Source organism: Gadus chalcogrammus, chromosome 14, assembly GCF_026213295.1.
Source record: "Gadus chalcogrammus isolate NIFS_2021 chromosome 14, NIFS_Gcha_1.0, whole genome shotgun sequence".
NCBI classification, from domain to species: domain Eukaryota; kingdom Metazoa; phylum Chordata; class Actinopteri; order Gadiformes; family Gadidae; genus Gadus; species Gadus chalcogrammus.
In genome coordinates this window covers 25,817,204-25,838,390 of record NC_079425.1, presented here as the reverse complement: position 1 = coordinate 25,838,390, position 21,187 = coordinate 25,817,204, and the positions used below count along the sequence as shown (strand labels likewise).

Genomic DNA, 21,187 nt, shown 5'->3' with positions numbered 1-21,187 from the left:
GTCCAAAAGTCTGACGACTTCAAATAATTGAATAACTTACAAAGAAATAAGGATAACATTGAGGAACTGCAGTGAAGAACATTCCTAGGGACTTAAGAATTTCCTTAGACAACATCTTAAGAAGGATCTTAACAACCTGTAGTGACGCTTCTGACTCCTTAACCTGAGCTGCCCCCACTGGTCAGCTGAGGTGGGGGCAGCTGACCAGTGGGGGCAGCTGAGGTTAAGGAGTCATTTTACATGCACACACACACACACACACACACACACACACACACACACACACACATGTATATATACACACACACACACACACACACACACACACACACACACACACACACACACACACACACACACACACACACACACACACACACACACACACACACACACACACACACACACACACACACACACACACACACACACACACACAAATGCATGCGTGCAAACTCATGTTTATATAGAGGGTGAGACAACAGACAGTCTGTTTCGACATAAGCAGTTTATTGCAAATAGCAGACTATGTTTTTGGCAAGCTTGGATGATTGCTGTCTTTTTTTTTATAGAAAAGACACGTGATTGAATTGATACTATACGGTCCAAAAGTCTGACGACTTAAAATAATTAAATAACTTACAAAGAAATAAGGATAACATTGAGGAACTGCAGTGAAGAACATTCCTAGGAACTTAAGAATTTCCTTAGACAACATCTTAAGAAGGATCTTAACAACCTGTAGTGACGCTTCTGACTCCTTAACCTGAGCTGCCCCCACTGGTCCCCCCCCCCACACACACATACATACACGTACACACACACACACACACACACACGCGCACACACACACACACACACACACACACACACACACACACACACACACACACACACACACACACACACACACACACACACACACACACACACACACACACACACACACACACACACAAACACACACACACACACACAAAAATATGCATGTACACACATATACACACACACACACACACACACACACACACACACACACACACACACACACACACACACACACACACACACACACACACACACACACACACACACACACACACACACAGACACACACACACACACGCAAATGCATACGTGCAAACTCATGTTTATATAGAGGGAGAGACAACAGACAGTCTGTTTCGACATAAGCAGTTTATTGCAATTAGCAGACTATGTTTTTGGCAAGCTTGGATGATTGCTGTCTTTTCAAGACTGAGCCGGTGAGAGTTTGATAACTTCATTGCATTATAATTCATTTCACCTGATAAAACCGAAAAGTATTACTGCTTCACCTGAGACTACCTTCAAAGTCCAGTCACACACTATTTCGATTCTATTCTTCAACGGGGCGAAGTATTTTGACAAAACATGTATTTTCTCAGCTCCTCGTTCCTACTGATGAGTCCCTCCTCTGTGTTCAGCTCTTCTCCTCCTCCGTGTTCAGCTCTTCTCCTCCTCCGTGTTCAGCTCTTCTCCTTCTCTGTGTTCAGCTCTTCTCCTCTGTGTTCAGCTCTTCTCCTCCTCCGTGTTCAGCTCTTCTCCTCCTCCGTGTTCAGCTCTTCTCCTCCTCTGTGTTCAGCTCTTCTTCTCCTCTGTGTTCAGCTCTTCTCCTTCTCTGTGTTCAGCTCTTCTCCTTCTCTGTGTTCAGCTCTTCTCCTCCTCCGTGTTCAGCTCTTCTCCTCCTCTGTGTTCAGCTCTTCTTCTCCTCTGTGTTCAGCTCTTCTCCTTCTCTGTGTTCAGCTCTTCTCCTCCTCTGTGTTCAGCTCTTCTCCTCCTCTGTGTCCAGCTCTTCTCCTCCTCTGTGTTCAGCTCTGTGTGTTCAAAACTCCTCCGTCCCAAGCCAAAGTGATGGCGGATAATTCCATCAGCTTTAGTGATGACATCATCAGGCCATGGCGGCTCTGCAGGTGTTCCAGGGACCAGCGTGGATTGGCGACGGAGAGGGGCCGTCACACCCATGCTTCCCCCGGGACAAGCTTCTGCAACGGGGCCTGCAGGGAAAGGGACAGCCTCACTTGATGAAGGGTTAATCAAACCAGAGCGTGGGGGAGGAGCTCTTCTTAGCGGTCCCAGGACAAAAGACGCCATTTTATCTGATATATGCATGACGCACAAAACATGCTTGAGTGTGTACACATGTTTGTGTGTGTGTATGCACGTGTTTGTTTTTGCATGCACGTGTGTGTGTTTGAATGTGTGAGACATTTGAAAAAAGAAAACATTGATTTTGATTTAGAATCTGGATCTTTGACAGGATCGGCCTTTCATCTTGTCTGCTCTGATTGCTCTTCCCTCAGGAAACAACGGCATTTCCTCTATCCTTTTGATCTGCCAACTTCCTGAAGAATGCAAATAAAACACAAAGTCAACAAATCCACTTACACAATCTGCAGAACGATTGTGTGTGAGTATGTTGTAGTATTATTAGTAACAGTGTGTGTGTGTGTGTGTGTGTGTGTGTGTGTGTGTGTGTGTGTGTGTGTGTGTGTGTGTGTGTGTGTGTGTGTGTGTGTGTGTGTGTGTGTGTGTGTGTGTGTGTGCAAGCAAACGTTAATGTAACTGTTGTGTGCATATGTGGGTGTGTGGTCATGTGTGTGTGTGTGCATGAATGAGTATGTGCGTGCATGTTTGTGTATGTATGTACCTGCGTGTGTGTATAAAAAACATTAATGTGTGTTTTCTGTGTGTGAGTGTGTTTGTGTGTCTCTTGCAGTATTATATAAGTTGCTTGGTAAACAACAGGCAGGGTGGGGATGTGTGTGCGCAAGCGCCGTGTGTTGGCATGAAGCAGCCTATTCTTAATCACAGAGTTATTAATAAGCCGATAAATTTAGGTACAATTTGACTGTCATGATGATCTGCACACAAACAATATAGTATCACAGCACAGCTTGGCCAACAGTCGGTTCAGCGGTTCAACAAATCAACGGTTCAACAATTTAAGAAATTAAATGAAAATCGCAGTGGTCTTCGAACATTTTTAAAGACTTTATGAAGGTGAATTTATCCAAAAAGGGATTTCTTGGCCTGGCACCATGCAGGCAGTGTGTGGTGTGGTTGCAGTGCGTACGCAGTGTGTATCCTGGGTTGTAGACCATTGCTTCATGCCTCCTAAACCACAAAGGTAATAAAGGAATGGGACATCCTCACGAAAAAACACACATACACAAGCACGCACACAAACCCACACGCACAGACACACCACAGTGTGCCTTATGGTTTTATGAGAAACGTTGAATGATTTGAGCAACTTAAGTAATCAGTAAGGGATGTGACGGATAGCAGAGCAGACGAGGCAGCCAATGAGCAGCTGAGCTCTAGGGACCGGCCCGCTTGTCAATGTCCAGCGTGAACATATAACTGCTGTTGGTAACTCTGGGCCTCAGCTATCCTTTCTTGCTCAGCCAACCACGAGGCCGGGACGCCTTTGATGAAGTCGGTTGAGGCCAAACCACGCCAGGGTGTGAGCGAGCTGTCACGCCCCACACAGACACCTATACACACCTATTGACACCTTGAAACAGACGCCCACAAAAACACACACACACACACACACACACACACATACACACACATACACACACATGCATGCAAACACACACACGTGCATGCAAAACAAACCCGTGCATACACACTAACAAACATGTGTATGCACTCAAGCATGTTTTGTGCGTCATGCATATATCAGATAAAATGCCGCCTTTTTTTGCCTTGGAAGCCGTTAGAGGCTGGTGGAGGCTGGTGGAGGCTGGTGGAGGCTGGTAGAGGCCGCTGGAGGCTGGTGGAGGCTGGTAGAGGCCGCTGGAGGCTGGTGGAGGCTGGTGGAGGCCGGTGGAGGCCGGTGGAAGCTGGTGGAGGCTGGTGGAGGCCGGTGGAGGCTGGTGGAGGCCGCTAGAGGCTGGTGGAGGCTGGTGGAGGCCGGTGGAGGCCGCTAGAGGCTGGTGGAGGCTGCTAGAGGCTGGTGGAGGATGCTAGAGGCTGGTGGAGGCTGGTGGAGGCCGGTGGAGGCTGCTAGAGGCTTGTGGAGGCTGGTGGAGGCTGGTTGAGGCTGGTGGAGGATGGTGGAGGCTGGTTGAGGCTGGTGGAGGATGGTGGAGGCTGGTGGAGGCTGGTGGAGGATGGTGGAGGCTGGTTGAGGCTGGTGGAGGCTGGGGTTCCTCTCTGTTGCCAGCGTTCAGGCGCTGTCTGAGTGACTAGACTTGTTTCAGACTCCTGAGTCCTCGGGCAGGTTCACAACGGTTTCTTAAAATAATCCTTAAGAAGTTTGCCAAGAAGAACTTGTTAATACGTTTCTAAGAATGTTCTTAATTGCAGCTCCTCAGTATTTTCCTAAGAGACATACATGTATATCTTCTTAAGAGCTTCTTACATTTATTTCATAAGTTGGTTTATTTTATTCTTAAAACTTTTTTAAGTATGATCCCTTTAGGGCGAACGAGTGTGAATAAGTATTAATCAATGACCTAAGTAAAGACTTAAAATCCTGAGAAGACACCGTAAAATGAGATAAGAAATAGAATAAATTATAACTGAAACTGATTAGTAATGATACAGATTAAAAGCAAGACATAAATTATCAGTTTGGTAAATCAAGACAAGCTATCTTTTGGTAAAGAATAAAATCAAGGAGAAATTCAAAATCACAATTTTCCAGATTTGTTTTTCTTCCAGTAATAATCTGAAAGGATACAAACATTCTTAAGATAGCGTTTGGTGAATAGCGCTTATTCTTTACTTTCATTGGAAATCCAATCTGAAGAAGATTTTTGTTTCTTAAGAAGATTTTGTTTCTTAAGAAGATTTTTGTTCTTAAGGTACCTCTGTGAATCAGCCCCTCTCCCTGACATCTGCTTTGTAGGTCACAAGCGAGTCGCAGTACGTAATGATGCATTTATGGCTGTGCAAACATGCATGTTTACATATGTGTGAGTCTGCCTAAGTGTGTGTGTGTGTGTGTGTGTGTGAGTCTGCCTCCATATTTGTGTGTGTGTGTGTGTGTGTGTGTGTGTGTGTGTGTGTGTGTGTGTGTGTGTGTGTGTGTGTGTGTGTGTGTGTGTGTGTGTGTGTGTGTGTGTGTGTGTTAAAGAGAATGTTGATGAATTGGGTTTTTGGTGATAGTGTTGCCTTGACTCGGGTTCAAATTACACAAAGGTCGAAAAACTTTTACAAATTAACCGTTGTGTGTATTTGAGGATGGGATTTGGATTTTAAGTCAAAATATGCGAATTGGACGAAATATTCAAGTCAACGCCAGGTCTGTTTGACAAATTTTATTATTTCTAAAGTTATACTATGTTTGAGTCATTGTGAAGGTCTTACAAAACAATATCATCCATTCATTAAGGCAAGTAAGTGTATTATTTGGTCCTTCTAGACTAAGCAGAATTCCATGAAAGAACACGTACTGGGCTAGCCCCCATGAAGCAGGGGTACTGCTGCCTTGGCCACCCTGTAGAGGTAATGGTCCTGTGGTCCTGCTGTCTGCTATTCCTTCAACTTGACTTTGTCTTTGGTTTGATTAAAGTATGCATCTACATGGCTGCATGTTCCAGTAATCCTTCGGAACGCTACAGTAGCTCTGCGCCCCACTGTGACAACAGCGCTGCATGTCTTACGTTGGCTCATTCCAGCTGTGTTCCAGGCATCAGAGATATTAAGATGTAACCGTTGATAAAGATGACAGAAAGACAGAGATGGGAAGGGCGGGAGAAAGAGGAAGATGGTGTTCTGCCACATATGTCATTCACAAAAAGGTTGTTTTCATAGTTACATGGGTGTGTCAGCAAGATTGATTTAACGTTTCCTTCTGAGCGACCTGCTGAGCACGACATTACACCTGTAAACATTCCTTTCAATTAATTGGCTAATATTCTTTTCCTCAAAGACATGTCAGGACATTGCTCTCAAAGTCCTACACAAAATAATTCTTATTATTTGTTTTCTTATTGAAACAGTTTAGTGTTTAAAGTCACCTCATGGTTCGAATCCTTCTGAAGCATCTATCATGAATCACATGCAAAAGAGTTTTTAGATTTATATTGAATACATGATGTCGATGTCCGACTCAAAAGACAATGAAAGAGGAGATAGCCACAGCAGGTGGTCTCCCAGCTCCAAGATAACCATTAGCAAGTCCCTCATGCATGATGCTGGATTTACAGATGCAGCGGTGAGAGATTGTGCATGAAGATAGACCGAATATCTCCTCTGATGCAAATACACTGATCACATCTCTGCAGATTAGAGAGCACCTCTGTGTGTTCCCTGTTTGTTATTTACATTTTGGACTGCGATGACAACGCTGTGTGTGTGTGTGTGTGTGTGTGTGTGTGTGTGTGTGTGTGTGTGTGTGTGTGTGTGTGTGTGTGTGTGTGTGTGTTTGTGTTTGTGTGTGTGTGTGTGTGTGTGTGTGTGTGTGTGTGTGTGTGTGTGTGTGTGTGTGTGTGTGTGTGTGTGTGTGTGTGTGTGTAATAAGGGAGCAGCACTCTAATAACAGGCTTCTGCTAATTTGAGTTGTTCGACCGCATGTGTGATTCACAGAGAGCTGTTTGTCATTCCTTTACATTCAGTCACTTCCCCTGTGTGTCCGACCTGAGCCTCTATTGTTCAGCCGTGATCAGGACCGAGTCAAGTCATCCTGGATGAGTGCTGCGGGAGGTATTCTGAATGAGCTCCACAGAAGCACATCCTGGCCCTCCTGCCCAGGGAGATAGGCATGAATTAACCAGAACCTATTCGAACGCACCCGATTGACCCCTGCACGCGTTGTTTTGAACCTCTCCAGCCTTGTTTATTCAAACAGGATTGTGCTGGCAATTTTTCAATAGCAACGCTGTGATAACTATAATTACAATAAGTTACTCAATACATAATCTGCACATCTGTACTAACTGTTCCCCAACTAAACAAACTCGTCTTCCCTACTGCGGGAGACTTTTGGCCGGAGGAACAACTAGATGCAGCGAAGCGCAAGTTCAATCAGGAACCGTCTCTCCTCCCTACAATTATACACACCGCTCTCTCTCCTGTCTGCTCTCTCTCTCTCTCTCTCTCTCTCTCTCTCTCTCTCCTCTCTCTCTCTCTCTCCTGTCTGCTCTCTCTCTCTCTCTCTCTCTCTCTCTCTCTCTCTCTCTCTCTCTCTCTCTCTCTCTCTCTCTCTCTCTCTCTCTCTCTCTCTCTCTCTCTCTCTCAACCTCACCCTCCACCAGCCTGGATCTACGGCCGCCATCCCACAAACACACACCTGCACATGCAGAAGAACACTCACTGACACACTTACGATCACTCATGCAAAAAGACAAAGACTCCCACGCACACATACATGCAAAGGCACACACGCAAACACTTGGCGTATGTTTTTGAGGTGTGGCAGTTCTCGGATAATTCCCAGGCCTGCTGTGCTTTGCGCCGGAACACTGCGTTATCAGGTCGGCCATCTTTAATGGGCTGTGTGTGCGTTCCTGCAAGCGTCCAGCCGGCCGTCTCTACGTCCTCCCAGCTCTACACTCGGTTACCCAATGACCCGCTCCACCTCCTGAGCCACAGGCCTGCGGTGTTGCATCTATAATTGTGTTTGGTAAACGCTGTGAAAGGGATTACGACAGAGATTTATAGTACGACCTGCCTCTGTGTGAACAGAGGCATCTGCAGTTAGAATCAGGACACTTCAGTGCTCAACTACACTGTCTGTACACACAGACACCCACGCGTGTCTGGAATCACTTCCTGTATGTGGTTAGATATACAATCAATCAAGGTAAAGTAGGAGGGGCTTTATCAGATGGAACAGTGCAGTGCTGGAGTGTGGACTGAGTTTAGCGTCCCTCCTCCCTGATACCAGAGATAAAGGGACGGGAACTTTGGTGTTTTACATTTTGTTTACCTTCTGTCAAAAGGGCGGGACTAATTATTGGGGATACATATATGTCACTCAAACATGGACACCTTGTTCATGTCGTCTGTTTTTAGAGACCATGTGGTGGAGTGATGTTGGGAGAAAAATGCTTGTTGGAAAACTGTTTTGGTGCCCTGTTAAAAGACGACTTATGAATGACAAGTGATTATGAGTCCCTTCTATTCAGCTAACCAACACACACACACACACACACACACACACACACACACACACACACACACACACACACACACACACACACACACACACAAGCCCCAGAGCAGGTCACATGGGACATCCTGTCCAAGTCTATGGAAGGTTGTGTTGTGTTTGAACAGAGTTAAATGGATTACTTAAACAGCCCCAGTGGATCGGCCTTCTGTGGGGTACAAGAGCAACACTGTTCACACGGGAGCACACACACACACACACACACACACACACACACACACACACACACACACACACACACACACACACACACACACACACACACACACACACACACACACACACACACACACACACACACACACCTAACAGTTATACAGCAGTCCGCTAACAGAACAGAGACAGAGTAGCAGAGTCAGCATCACAAAGGGGGGCAGGACAGTTGGTCACACAAAGCAACACACATGACGTTATGGGGTATGAGGCTTATTGCCTTATTGTTTTTAATGCCATAGGTATGTTAAAAATAAAAGTTTTAAACAATTGTAAAGAGCCACACGCAATATTTCATGCTTTGAGTTTAGTCCGTTGACTCGGTCACGTGTGCTTTAAAAGATTACGTTGACCCTCAAAAACCGCAACGCGTGTCCGTCCTGCAGGACTTCCTCCAGTCAGACCCGTTGTTGCGTGCCTCGTGAAACGGCCGGTGATTGTTTTGATAGAAAGTGACCCCCCGTTCGACCTGCAGCCGCCTATCTCCCGCCTCTCTCTGTACACAGCCTCGTCACCCCTGGCAAGGGCTGACCAAACACAGTCTGCACGCTATGGGGCTGCGACCCAATGATTAACCCGTGAATGGGCAGTGGCGGCTCCCATTGGCTCGCAGCGGGCGGGGAACAGGAGTCTGCGGGGCGGGGGAGCAGAAGGTTAATGCGCTTCACGCATCATGGCTTTAGTGTGTGTCAAGCTTATTATTCATATCTGCTCTTAACAAACACACCGCACGCAAAGTGTGCACGGTTCAGGTGATTGCGTGCGCGCTCTCGCGACGCCGACTTACGAAGTCGTGAGTCTGTCGCCTTCGTGCACAAAGAGAGAGAGGTGACAGAAAGATGGATGAGCGAGATAATTCCACAATCGCACGCAACTTTGTTATTGCAGCGCTGCGCGAACATTGGCTCGCGAGGGGCGAGCAGGGGGTGGGGGTGGGGGTTAAGGGGGGCACTGATAGCTCAGTTACTAATCTCGTGTTCACGCGCGGTCAGGGGAGGAAGGTGATACAATTGCCCCCCCCCCCCCCCCCTTGGGTGGGAGTGAACTACAGAAGCATGTTGTCGGGAAAAGGGATACAAAGGCAGCGTGTTGCTCAATGATATTTTGTGTGTGTGTGGGGTTGTGTGTGTGTGTGTGTGTGTGTGTGTGTGTGTGTGTGTGTGTGTGTGTGTGTGTGTGTGTGTGTGTGTGGTGTGATTGCGTCGGTGTGTGTGTGTGTATGTGATAGCGTGTGACAGGGAGATAGCGTTGACCCTTTTGCGGTGGCCCTCTTTATCTATCGATTGTCTCCTGGTTCTTGAGGCGAACCTGTCATTGATCTAATTCTAACGTCCTGCCAGAGGCCACCAGCATGTTGTGTGATATGAAAGCATCACATTGGGGCCGGAGCAAACTTAAAACTCAGGTTTGAATCGATAGGAGAGGCTGAAGATGACGTCCCGGCTTGTTTGGTCATTGGTTCTAATAAAATTAGGTCTCCTTTTGAGGAATACCCCGACACACTCACGCTGGTCATCAGCGCGTCTGTCTGTGCGTCTTTCTGCTCCATGAAGAACGAGTTCACCTCAGGACGCAGTCCCATCCCAGGGAGGTGTCATGATCTGTGCTCCAATGTAATCCTGCTAAGCTCGGACCAACCGGGGCGCACGCAAGCTCAGCCACATGTCCTCAGAGGGCACCCAGGACCCAGGACCTAGCACCCAGCACCCAGCTCCCAGCACCATGTGCACCGAGCCCCAGCACCACGTCCTCAGAGGGCCCCCAACTCCCAGCCTCCTCCCTCCTCCCCGTTCGACTCAACTTTTGTCTATTTTGTTTGAGAAACAAGACGGATGTGGACGTTGGGTCACCGAAAACTCCCTGTGGATTTGTTATACCAACTATGTCCTCTGCAATGCTCAGAGGTGTGTGTGCGTGTGAGTGAGTGTGTGTGTGTGTGTGTGTGTGTGTGTGTGTGTGTGTGTGTGTGTGTGTGTGTGTGTGTGTGTGTGTGTGTGTGTGTGTGTGTGTGTGTGTGTGTGTGCGTGTGAGTGAGTGAGTGAGTGAGTGTGTGTGTGTGTGTGTGTGTGTGTGTGTGTGTGTGTGTGTGTGTGTGTGTGTGTGTGTGTCTGTGTGTGTGTGTGTGTGTGTGTGTGTGTGTGTGTGTGTGTGTGTGTGTGTGTGTGTGTGTGTTTGTGTGTTTGTGTGTGGATGAGCCAGCGATGGCTGTCCAGGCACACTGGACGGTCACAGGCCAAACAACAGCCAGATCTGTGTTCTATTTACTTCCTCTGATTGAGAGAATTGTGGACACTTTTTGTGTCTTTTTTTGTGTTGAATTTTGCTTCTTGAATAAGTAAACCCTGGAATTGTTGTTTCATTTTAATGGCTTATCTGCAAGTTGTGAAAAAAAAAAGGTTTTGAAATACTTTTCTTTATGTGGAAGAGGAGGAATCATTACATTTTATCAACTCCGAACTTCTTGGACTTGTATTCTGAGCTTAAAAACTAGCTCTATTCTCAAGCTCCCATCTACCTCCACATAGACATGACTTGAAAGAGACACACACAGACCCACAGAGACACACAAACCCAAACTGAGACACAGACATACACACACAGAGGCACGAACTGAGACACAGACATAAACACAGACACACAGAGACATAGACACACATTCACACCCCCCCCCCCCCCCACACACACACACACACACACACACACACACACACACACACACACACACACACACACACACACACACATACACACCACCCACACACACACACACACATCTGTGCAAACACACACACCACAGAGATACCTGTGCACACCTGCTGCGGTGCATGCGTGACAACCTTCAGTCGTTAGCTCTTTCATCTCCTCCCTCTTTATGGCTGTGGGCCAAACAGGGTTTTTCACCTATTGCTCTTCTGCTAAAAGGCACTCAGGCAGTGAGGAATAGGTGGAATGATTTGAGCCACCTCGAGTTATCAAACACACACACAGCCCACAGCGCCACTGCCTGCTCTGCTCACCAGACGCGTTGGAGACTGGGGAGGACCTACGTGGATCAGAAGGTTCAGAACAGTCGAGTGATCTCCCCCAGAACAGGCAGACATACCTGACCACATATACCAGGCCGCCAACTTGTTCAGATTCGTAACCTTTCTATAGCTGACGGATGTCTACATTGTGATCCATGAAACAGCACGTCAAACTTGGAGGGATATCCTTATATGTATATCATGTAGAGTCAACATAGGACCCTTTCCTCACGATGGTTTAGTAACTTGTTGCGTTGAATTTATAATGAAGGCAGTACTGGAGAGACTGTGCCCTCCATTTCACAGATAAAACATGACGGTTCGGTACTTTTTACGCAATAGACCGAGGCCGACTGAAACCTTTTTTACCTTTTACTTTTTGCGCGTAAAAAGTACCGATGCGTTTAAAATGAATTGGTTTGATGGGTGAACGCGTGTCATCACTGAGCTGCAGGCCTCAGCGCCGTCAGTGTTCAGTCAGGAACCCGTTTGAACTGTGTCAGATTTGTGTTTATTGATCTAACTTGTGGAATAAGCCTGCACACGCTTTGTCTGCGCACTGGCTGCCTCTGTGCGGGGCTTTCGGAGGCAGTAGACTCTGGCTGACCGGTTTGCATGTCTGAAGCCTGAGTGGCGGATTGCATGACTCCAAAGCCCAAGATCCTCGCCTTTAGAGAAGCTATAGCGCGCAAATATGTGCACCTCTGTGCCCAGGGAAGAAAAAAAAAAAAAGTCTGCAGTCCCGCTCTCTTTGTTCTGACGCTAAGACGCTTGTGTCTTTTCCAGAGGCTGCTGCTGCTGCTGCCTTCGCGTGACTGACCAAGCAGATTTAGGATTGCCCCGAAGACCGAGCCCCCCCGCCCCCCAGCCCACCGCGCGGGAGCTCCGCTTTCTCACGCGAACTGCAGCACCACAGGCGCGCCGCCACGGGGCGAGGCGCAGGCACGAGACGGCGGGGTGGGAATCCTATTGGCTGATCATCAGGTCCCAGTGCGCACTAAACACATAGACTGCTGGTCGTTTATTCATTCATTGAGGCTGTTTTATAATACTTTAGATAATAATACTTTAATGCTCTTTCCTGGAACGAATGGAACATCCAAGGTTTAAACATGAAAGGGTTTGAGTTCATTCCTTGTCCAGACAGTTGTTTAACATTATGAAACAGAAAACTGATAGGCCTATGGACACATTAATAAACATATTCATCTATAATATTTCATTGCAAGATGTGGGCCAAATTGTGTCTCTATAATACGTATACGTATACATTTGCGCATTTATCTGTGTTCGTCTGTTGTGATGACAGATCTGCGGAGGTTTTTTAAAGATGTGTCCTCCGTCCTGAAGCTTTTCTTTATTTGCTGTATCCTAACAAAAATGATTTTTTTTTTTTTCTATGCTACAAACTTTTGGCAGAGTCGTATCTAAAGTTCATATTGGTTTTAATTTGTCATCGATAAGATTCCCAAACATAATAAAATATGTTTGAAGCAGACGAGCTGTCAGCACCAAACATCATCGACTTGAAATTTTAATTCACTTACCGCTGCCTAACATGTTAAACATACGAGTCAATTCACTTTTTTACATGTTAAACACATGTTCAAATGTTGGACATTGGAGTCAATCCGGCCGTTATACATGTTGAACGCATGTTAACGTAAACAGGAAGTCATGTTTAATCACACTAAGTCCACACACTCGAAGCAGTGGGTTTAATACGTGATCAATATGGTGCGTATATATATATATATATATATATATATATATATATATATATATACATATATATATATATATATTTAATTATATTTCTATTTATTTATCATCGTCATGTTTGAATTCTATTGTTGTTTTTCCTAGGCCTACTGCATAACTTTTTATTGTGACGGTGCGTTTCTTAATAACCTGATTATGTTCAGGCTTCCTTCTCATTAAAGTGTTCCACTGTGAGGACAATGGAGTTAACAAGAAACTTAAAAAGAAAAGAGAAAAATATGTGTTTTTTTCAGAATGTTAATTTAATAATTATTACGTTTACATTGAATGAAACGCTCAGAAATGTTGGTGCCAAAACAAGCAGTCTCACCTTGTATAGGCTACATAAGAAATATAAAACATCTGATAAAAAATGAATTGGCACTTAACATGCAAAACAGGACATTAATCGGACTTGTCCTCTAAGTTGATCAGATCCCAAAAAACAAAGTATAGGCCGTTTAATTCTGCAAAAATCGTACAGTTATAAAGTTACATATATTATATGTATATATAGTATATATATATATATATATATATATATATATATATATATATATATATATATATATATATATATATATATATATATATATATATATATGTATAGTTATAAAGCCATAACTTACAACATTTCACCAAATAATTATGGCATTGAACTCATGTTGCCTGCGACGTGCTGACACAGCTTTCCCCCGACCCACAGCATCCCACAGTGGGGGGGAGACAGAGTGAGAGAGAGGGAAAGAGAGAGAGAGAGAGAGAGAGAGAGAGAGAGAGAGAGAGAGAGAGAGAGAGAGAGAGAGAGAGAGAGAGAGAGAGAGAGAGAGAGAGAGAGAGAGAGAGAGAGAGAGAGAGAGAGAGACTATGGCTTGATCAGCGTGCTCCGCTCTCACGCTACTGGTCAATCTTTAACTCCTCTCAGGTGAAGCACGCGATGCGTTCACCAGTTTGCACAAGAGCGGCCGCGGTCGCGTGTGAACTTCGCTGCTGTGCACCTAACTGTTGAGGAACCGGGAGTAAAGTCTCTCGGACCCGTTGCCCGGAGGTTATGCTCACGGATAGGGACGTTTAATGGAATCATCTTTCAAATCCAACTTTTCACTTCACATTTACAACTCAATGAAAAATAAAATGCTAAAATAATGCATCACAAAGGCCAATGATGAGGCCATTATTATCTTTTCAAATATTTCATTAATTAGGACACTCACCCTAACTATCGCCTACTCTACAGCCCGCATGGAAATTATTTAATGGTAAGAGACCTAATTAAACTCCATATCTTTAATAATAAACAAAACGTAGTTTTTATCTCATCAATGAATTGGGCTAATTACAAAATAGTTTGCCCAAACGCAGGTATTTTATCTTTCAAATATATCTACAGTTCAAGTAGTCAAACTAAACTGAATTGATTTCTCCGCTTCGGAATCTCTTCTTCTCTTTCAAAATGCCGCCACTTCTAGCAGAGAGAGAGAGACAGAGAGAGAGAGACACACACACACACACACACACACACACACACACACACACACACACACACACACACACACACACACACACACGCACACACACACACACACACACACACACACACACACACACACACACACACACACACACACACACACACACGCACACGCATACGCACACACACGCACACACAGAGGGAGAGACAGAGAGAGACGAGAGAGGCAGAGCACACGAGAGCTAGAGAGCGATAGATTACGTCATGAACAACAACCAATGAATCTGTGCAGCGCACTATAAAGCTCGTGCCCATTCTCTAGTTTGGAGAGAGAGAAAGAGCCTCCAAGACGGACAATAACAAACACCTCACCTCAATACCGACTCCTCCACTTTGTTCAAGGGATCTCGTTTGCTGTGCAGCTAGGTAAGGTGGCTTTACACTTATTGAAATGCAAGTTTAAGAATTTCTATCATACTTTTAAAACACATTATGACTTTGTTATGCAATGAGCTTCTTTGAAGTTTTTGCATCATTGCAGTTGCTTCCATTTCAAAACTTAACTTGCTGTCATTTACAGAGTTTATTCATATTATTATAAGTTGCTAAGGTGTGGCGAAACATTGCACGGTTTGCATTGTTCCAGAACAGTTATTAAATGCATTCTTGCTTCATAGAAGTAGACAACCATTGCATTGGCCAACGACGCTCTTTTAATCTTCTAAACAAATCCCCACATGTTATGCTCCAGGTTCAAGGTGTATGTGTTTAAATACAGGCTTCGGGCTCTCCTCCATCTCTTTCACCATTATTATTTTTATCATTATTTTTTTATTATTATTATTATAATTATTATTATAAATATTATTGTTATTATTAACATTATTAATGTTCTCTCATTGGTTCTCCAGGTTGGTAACAGGAGCGTCACCATGGCTCTCATGATCCTCCCCCTGATTGGCTCGGTGTCTGTGTCTGAGACCCTGGTTGCCATGATCACCGTGTGTCTGATCTACATGCTCATGAAGTTCCTCCACACCGACGTCCCGGAGGGGCTCCGCCGGCTCCCGGGCCCCAAGCCCCTCCCCATCATCGGGAACGTCCTGGAGCTGGGCGACCGGCCCTACCTGAGCCTCACGGCCATGGCCCAGCGCTACGGGGACATCTTCCAGATCCAGATCGGGATGCGTCCGGTGGTGGTGCTCAGCGGCCACGAGACGGTGCGGCAGGCGCTCATCAAGCAGGGCGACGACTTCGCCGGCCGCCCGGACCTCTACAGCTTCCAGTTCATCAACGAAGGCAAGAGCCTGGCCTTCAGCACCGACCAGGCTGGCGTATGGCGCGCCCGCCGCAAGCTGGCCATGAGCGCCCTGCGCTCCTTCTCCACGCTGGAGGGCACCACGCCGGAGTACTCCTGCATGCTGGAGGAGCACGTCTGCAAGGAGGGCGACTACCTCATCAAGCAGCTGTCCAGCGTCATGGTAGCCGACGGCAGCTTCGACCCCTTCCGCCACATCGTGGTGTCCGTGGCCAACGTGATCTGCGGCATGTGCTTCGGCCGGCGCTACGGCCACGAGGACCAGGAGCTGCTGAGCCTGGTCAACCTCTCGGACGAGTTCGGGAAGGTGGTGGGCAGCGGCAACCCGGCCGACTTCATCCCGCTGCTGCGCTTCCTCCCCAACGCCACCATGAAGAGGTTCATGGCCATCAACGAACGCTTCGTGACCTTTGTGCAGAAGATCGTCACCGACCACTACAACACTTATGACAAGGTAGGCAGCGCTGTTGGAAACACGATACACTTCTGTCCTGTCTCGTTTGACCGAAAAGGCCCAACAAAACAACACTAATTTAAAAGCACCTCATCATCATCTGACCTGAACAGACTGAAGGGTCGAGCACGGACCTGAATGCCGTCATGTCTGCCATTGTTTGTGCTATGCACCTGATTGAGTTGTACTTAATCTTTGCGGGTCACTTTGCTCTCCGATAGAACAACATCCGGGACATCACCGACTCCCTGATCGACCACTGCGAGGACAGGAAGCTGGATGAGAACTCCAACATCCAGATGTCAGACGAGAAGATCGTGGGCATTGTCAACGATCTGTTCGGAGCCGGTGAGTTTCGGCCGTGTTTCTTCGTCTGTGAACCGGCGTGACGCAACAGCTGGCGAGCGGACACAGCACGCAGGGCGAGGTGTTTCCTAACAGCTGTTTGCTCTCCCAGGCTTCGACACGGTGAGCACGGCACTGTCCTGGTCCGTCATGTACCTGGTGGCCCACCCCGAGATGCAGGAGAGGCTTCACCAAGAGATCAGTGAGTCTCGGTTCACTTTCTCCTCAGATTCTACCTCAGCCATTCATTTTTTCATTGAGATTATAATTAATTTGACTGCAGTTTGTATAAGCTATTTATTTTAAGAAATCCCAGCAAATAACTTACAAGTAGAACAAAGTATTCGTAGATATAATGTTAGATATGTTTGATAAGCTAGTGGATTACTCGACATTACAGCAAATTAAAGTAGCATCATCTATTGAGAAGCTAATCTATTGATCATTTAAACTCATTTAATTAAACTGTTTGGGGGCTCTGCTTAAATATGATTGATATATCATGTGCCAAATGTGATAGTGTAGTCCCTAGTAAAGTAACAGCCTGCCGTGTTCTCTCCCATCAGAGGACAAGGTGGGCCTGAGCCGGTCCCCCGTGCTCGCCGACAGAAACAACCTACCCGTCCTGGAGGCTTTTATTTTTGAAATCTTCCGTCACTCCTCCTTCCTGCCCTTCACCATCCCTCACTGGTGAGCCTATGAATAACTCCATATGTGCTGATGCACAGGTGCTTTCATCTGAAGGGCCTCACACCACTGGGACCGCATACATTAAAGGGCGCGCCGGTATCAAAGCCTAAACCTTGGCCGGGTTATCACCCTATGATGGGCTTTGAGTGGCCCCCATAGCAGAGCCCCTGAGCAGGGTTTTGTTGGTGACACGGCTTAGTCCTTTCAGCTGTCCAGGAGATGGATCCCCCACCCCTCACTTTATATTATGTCTACCTACCCAGAAGGCCGCACTGGCAGACTACACCAGATAGTGTACATAGAGATAAAAACTCGCATAACTCGCATAATAAACAGGAGCCGACTTTGGAACGCTTTCTTTTTGGTTTCAGCGCCACAAAAGACACGTCTCTCGATGGCTACTTCATCCCCAAAGGCACCTGCGTCTTCATCAACCAGTGGCAGATCAACCACGACCCGTAAGTACAATGCTTGCGTCCAATGGCATCAAGCTGACGCACACAAGCAACCCCTCTAACTGTACAACGAGTGTGTTCCCTGATTGGCCAGCTTTGACTGCTGTATTACGAGTGTGTTCCCTGATCGGCCCCCTCTGGCTGCTGTACTGCCAGTGTGTTCCCCGATTGGCCGCCTCTGACTACTGTACTACCAGTGTGTTCCCTGATTGGCTGACCGCGCTGCCTGTCTTCCTTCCCTCAGGGAGCTGTGGAAGGAACCGTCCACCTTCAACCCCGACCGCTTCCTGAGCGCCGACGGCTCGGAGCTGAACAAGCTGGCGGGGGAGAAGGTGATGCTCTTCGGCATGGGCAAGAGGCGCTGCATCGGCGAGATGGTGGCGCGCAACGAGGTCTTCCTCTTCCTTGCCATCCTGGTGCAGAGGCTGACCTTCCACGCGGTGCCGGGCGAGCCGCTGGACATGACGCCTGAGTACGGCCTCACCATGAAGCACAAACGCTGCCACCTGCGCGCCACGCTGCGGAGCACGGAGTGAAGCCCGCGCCCCGCTAGCTAAAGACACCGTACACGTACTGTCTGCTATATCCGCAGCCTCCGCGTATGAGGCTGTGTTGTCTGTATAGGTGGAGCCTGGAGTCAGCCTTCTTGACCTCCGATTCATGCCAGTCTTTCTCCGAGAGGTCAAGGCTCTGCTCTCTGAAGTTGTCCTGCTGAGGCGATGGCGATGGAGGGATAATCTCTGGAGGCCTTCGGCCGGCAGAGCCCCGAGGTTTTGGACTTGCAAAGTTATGTTTTTTTGTCATTTGAGAAGTAATTTATTTTGTACAATGTTGGTCGTTACTTTCCCCCTAAAGTACGTCCCTCTATTCTGGGGGACTGGTTGCAACTTTGGCTCTCAAAGCTGACCTGCTGTAGGTCAGACCGTCTTGGATGATGGCTCTCAACCCTTTCCCAGAGGCGAATATCCTGTTCTCTAGGACTGAGGAGACAACCTCTCAATCATAGCAGTTGGACGACATTGGCTGAGTCTCCTGCTTTGATCTTGTTGTGCTTTGGGTTTAAAGGCCTAATATCTGCTTCCATCCTTGTCGTCATCATCAGTTCATTAACCTCAAAGTCCTTTCCAGGTGATCACAGAACTATAAACTAAACTGCTGAACAGAAACTTGCTTTATAGCAATTGTTTTTTTTTTCCGACTTTTAAGCTATTTTTGTATTTTACATATTACACTGAAGCTGTCTTTGTATCCCAAAATGTGATTTTGAGTGTGTATCAAATATTTTTTGATCTTTGTCTATATATATATCCAACATGAAATAATTGTATTCATTTGTCAAATGATTTAACAGAATACCAAAAGAGTTTGACTATTGCTTTCCATGCTATTATACAAATATTTTGTATTTTTTGTGTTATTTAGTTAGAATTTTATAAACGTGTGGGGTGTAAATTTGAATAAATTATAAATAAAATATTTCATAGAGTTTACTTTGGCTCCGGATTCCTCTTCTATGGCCCAAGCAGATGACAAAACCTGATAATGATTCACAAGCAGGGCTAATAATACCCTGAAAACATATTTATAGCAAAGAACTTAGAGAGAGACATAGCAGGCATAGTTGGACCTCCCAATAACAATAAATAAAGCACATACACCACGTTCTAGAGGACATTCTGATACATTGTTAGGGTTCCAAAGAAGGTGATGATGTTTCTATTTTCTTCGTTTTCCGTTTGACCACAAATACCTCTGTGACAAATATAGCCTACAACGTAACATGCAACTGATGACGACATATGATAATGGGGATTGTTCATTTGGTTAAAACAATAATGTTGAATTGATTGCAAAGATATTCCAAGACAAAAATAAAAAGCATTTAATCTCATCAACTGACGTGCAACCTCGGAGACTTTGAACCCTAAAACTAACAAACTTATAGTCTTTATGGTGAATACTGTGGACTGAAGCATTTTCACTATTTGTGCTGAAGTTAAAAACAAGTCAAGCATGAGCTGTTTGGGGGAAAACCTAACATGGCCGCCGGCAGGTGTGTCGCTCATGGTGGGTGAGACTGAGGCTGATACGGGTCGAAAGATAGACAGAACCAAGCAATCGACACTTCCTGGAATACGGGATGATCAGTCTAGATTTCCCCCGTCGTAATTTAAGAATATTCTAATTTCGTGTGTGATGAAGTATTTCCATGACATAACAAAATGATAATAGTGTCATGTCATTGCGTGGCAATCAGGAAGTGGGACTCATACCAGCGTCTCCGTTCGTCATCCACACCCTTCCTCATCTTGTATCTTCTGAAGAGGCTTTGAGGACCGAGAGTTCCTTCACATGATCTTAGTGTCGTGCAGTGGTGACACTGACCTGCTGAATATGACCCTGAACCCTGACCCTATGACCCTGAACCCTGACCCTGTGACCCTGAACCCTGACCCAGAACCCTGACCCTATGACCCCACGCACGTCCCACAGACTTTCTACCTTACTATACTGTGGCCCGCTGCCACAGTATTGAGGACAAACGTTATTATTCATACCCATTACAGATGATTATAGACTTCCTTTTGAGTTAATAAAGGGCTCAAACTTTCCTTGAAAGCTTGCATCCGAGATAACAAGGTAATCAAGTCGTTATACCAGTTTGGGGTTCCTTAGTGGATGTGAATGGGAGTGTGTTCCGTGAATGGGAATCGCGTAACTATGAATCCATAAATCTGTCATGACCACCACTTGACGCCCAAGTAAGAAATCTTCAGCATCCAGGTTCACTGGTTCAAAAGAGTGGCTTAGAGTCAGTAGGATTGGATGATTGATCTGGCTCAAGTGTGATTAAATGTCTTCCTCTCATGCTACTGAAGCTCTTCTGATCTCCCCTATCTGGAGATAGGCTTCCTTTGATCTTAGGTTTGATTTATCAATTGATTGTTTGGTTAATATATTAGTTATGTGAGTGAGTGAGTGTGTGTGTGTGTGTGTGTGTGTGTGTGTGTGTGTGTGTGTGTGTGTGTGTGTGTGTGTGTGTGTGTGTGTGTGTGTGTGTGTGTGTGTGTGTGTGTGTGTGTGTGTGTGTGTGTGTGTGTGTGTGTGTGTGTGTGTGTGTGTGTGTGTGTGTGTGTGTATGCATGTTTGTGTGTGCATTTGTGTGTGTGTGTGTGAGTGTATGTTTGACAGAGTGTCTGTGTATGTTCTCTCCACTGCCGTTGCTCCAACTGGCCGTGTTTTCCTGCGGCTTCCCCCAGATTGACATAGCGTGCCAACGGCTT

At 46.1% G+C, this 21,187-nt stretch overlaps 1 protein-coding gene across 1 annotated transcript; it reads left to right on the top strand.

Moving 5' to 3' along the window:
• The first annotated feature begins 14,958 nt into the window (after nt 1–14,958).
• LOC130403455 (cytochrome P450 1A1) lies at nt 14,959–19,130 on the top strand. The gene is made up of 7 exons (XM_056607818.1): nt 14,959–15,067; nt 15,553–16,413; nt 16,635–16,761; nt 16,871–16,960; nt 17,325–17,448; nt 17,820–17,906; nt 18,148–19,130. Exons 2-7 carry the CDS (start codon nt 15,574–15,576, stop codon nt 18,437–18,439), a joined length of 1,560 nt encoding a protein of 519 aa, XP_056463793.1. The 5' UTR covers nt 14,959–15,067; nt 15,553–15,573; the 3' UTR covers nt 18,440–19,130.
• The last annotated feature ends 2,057 nt before the right edge of the window (nt 19,131–21,187 follow it).

Excerpts from the sequence above, each read along its gene's own strand:
- LOC130403455 (XM_056607818.1), top strand. The coding sequence starts at position 15,574 with ATGGCTCTCATGATCCTCCCCCTGATTGGCTCGGTGTCTGTGTCTGAG. Across the intron at positions 16,961-17,324 it reads GAGGCTTCACCAAGAGATCA|AGGACAAGGTGGGCCTGAGC; the intron begins GTGAGTCTCGGT and ends CTCTCCCATCAG. Across the intron at positions 17,449-17,819 it reads CCCTTCACCATCCCTCACTG|CGCCACAAAAGACACGTCTC; the intron begins GTGAGCCTATGA and ends TTTTGGTTTCAG.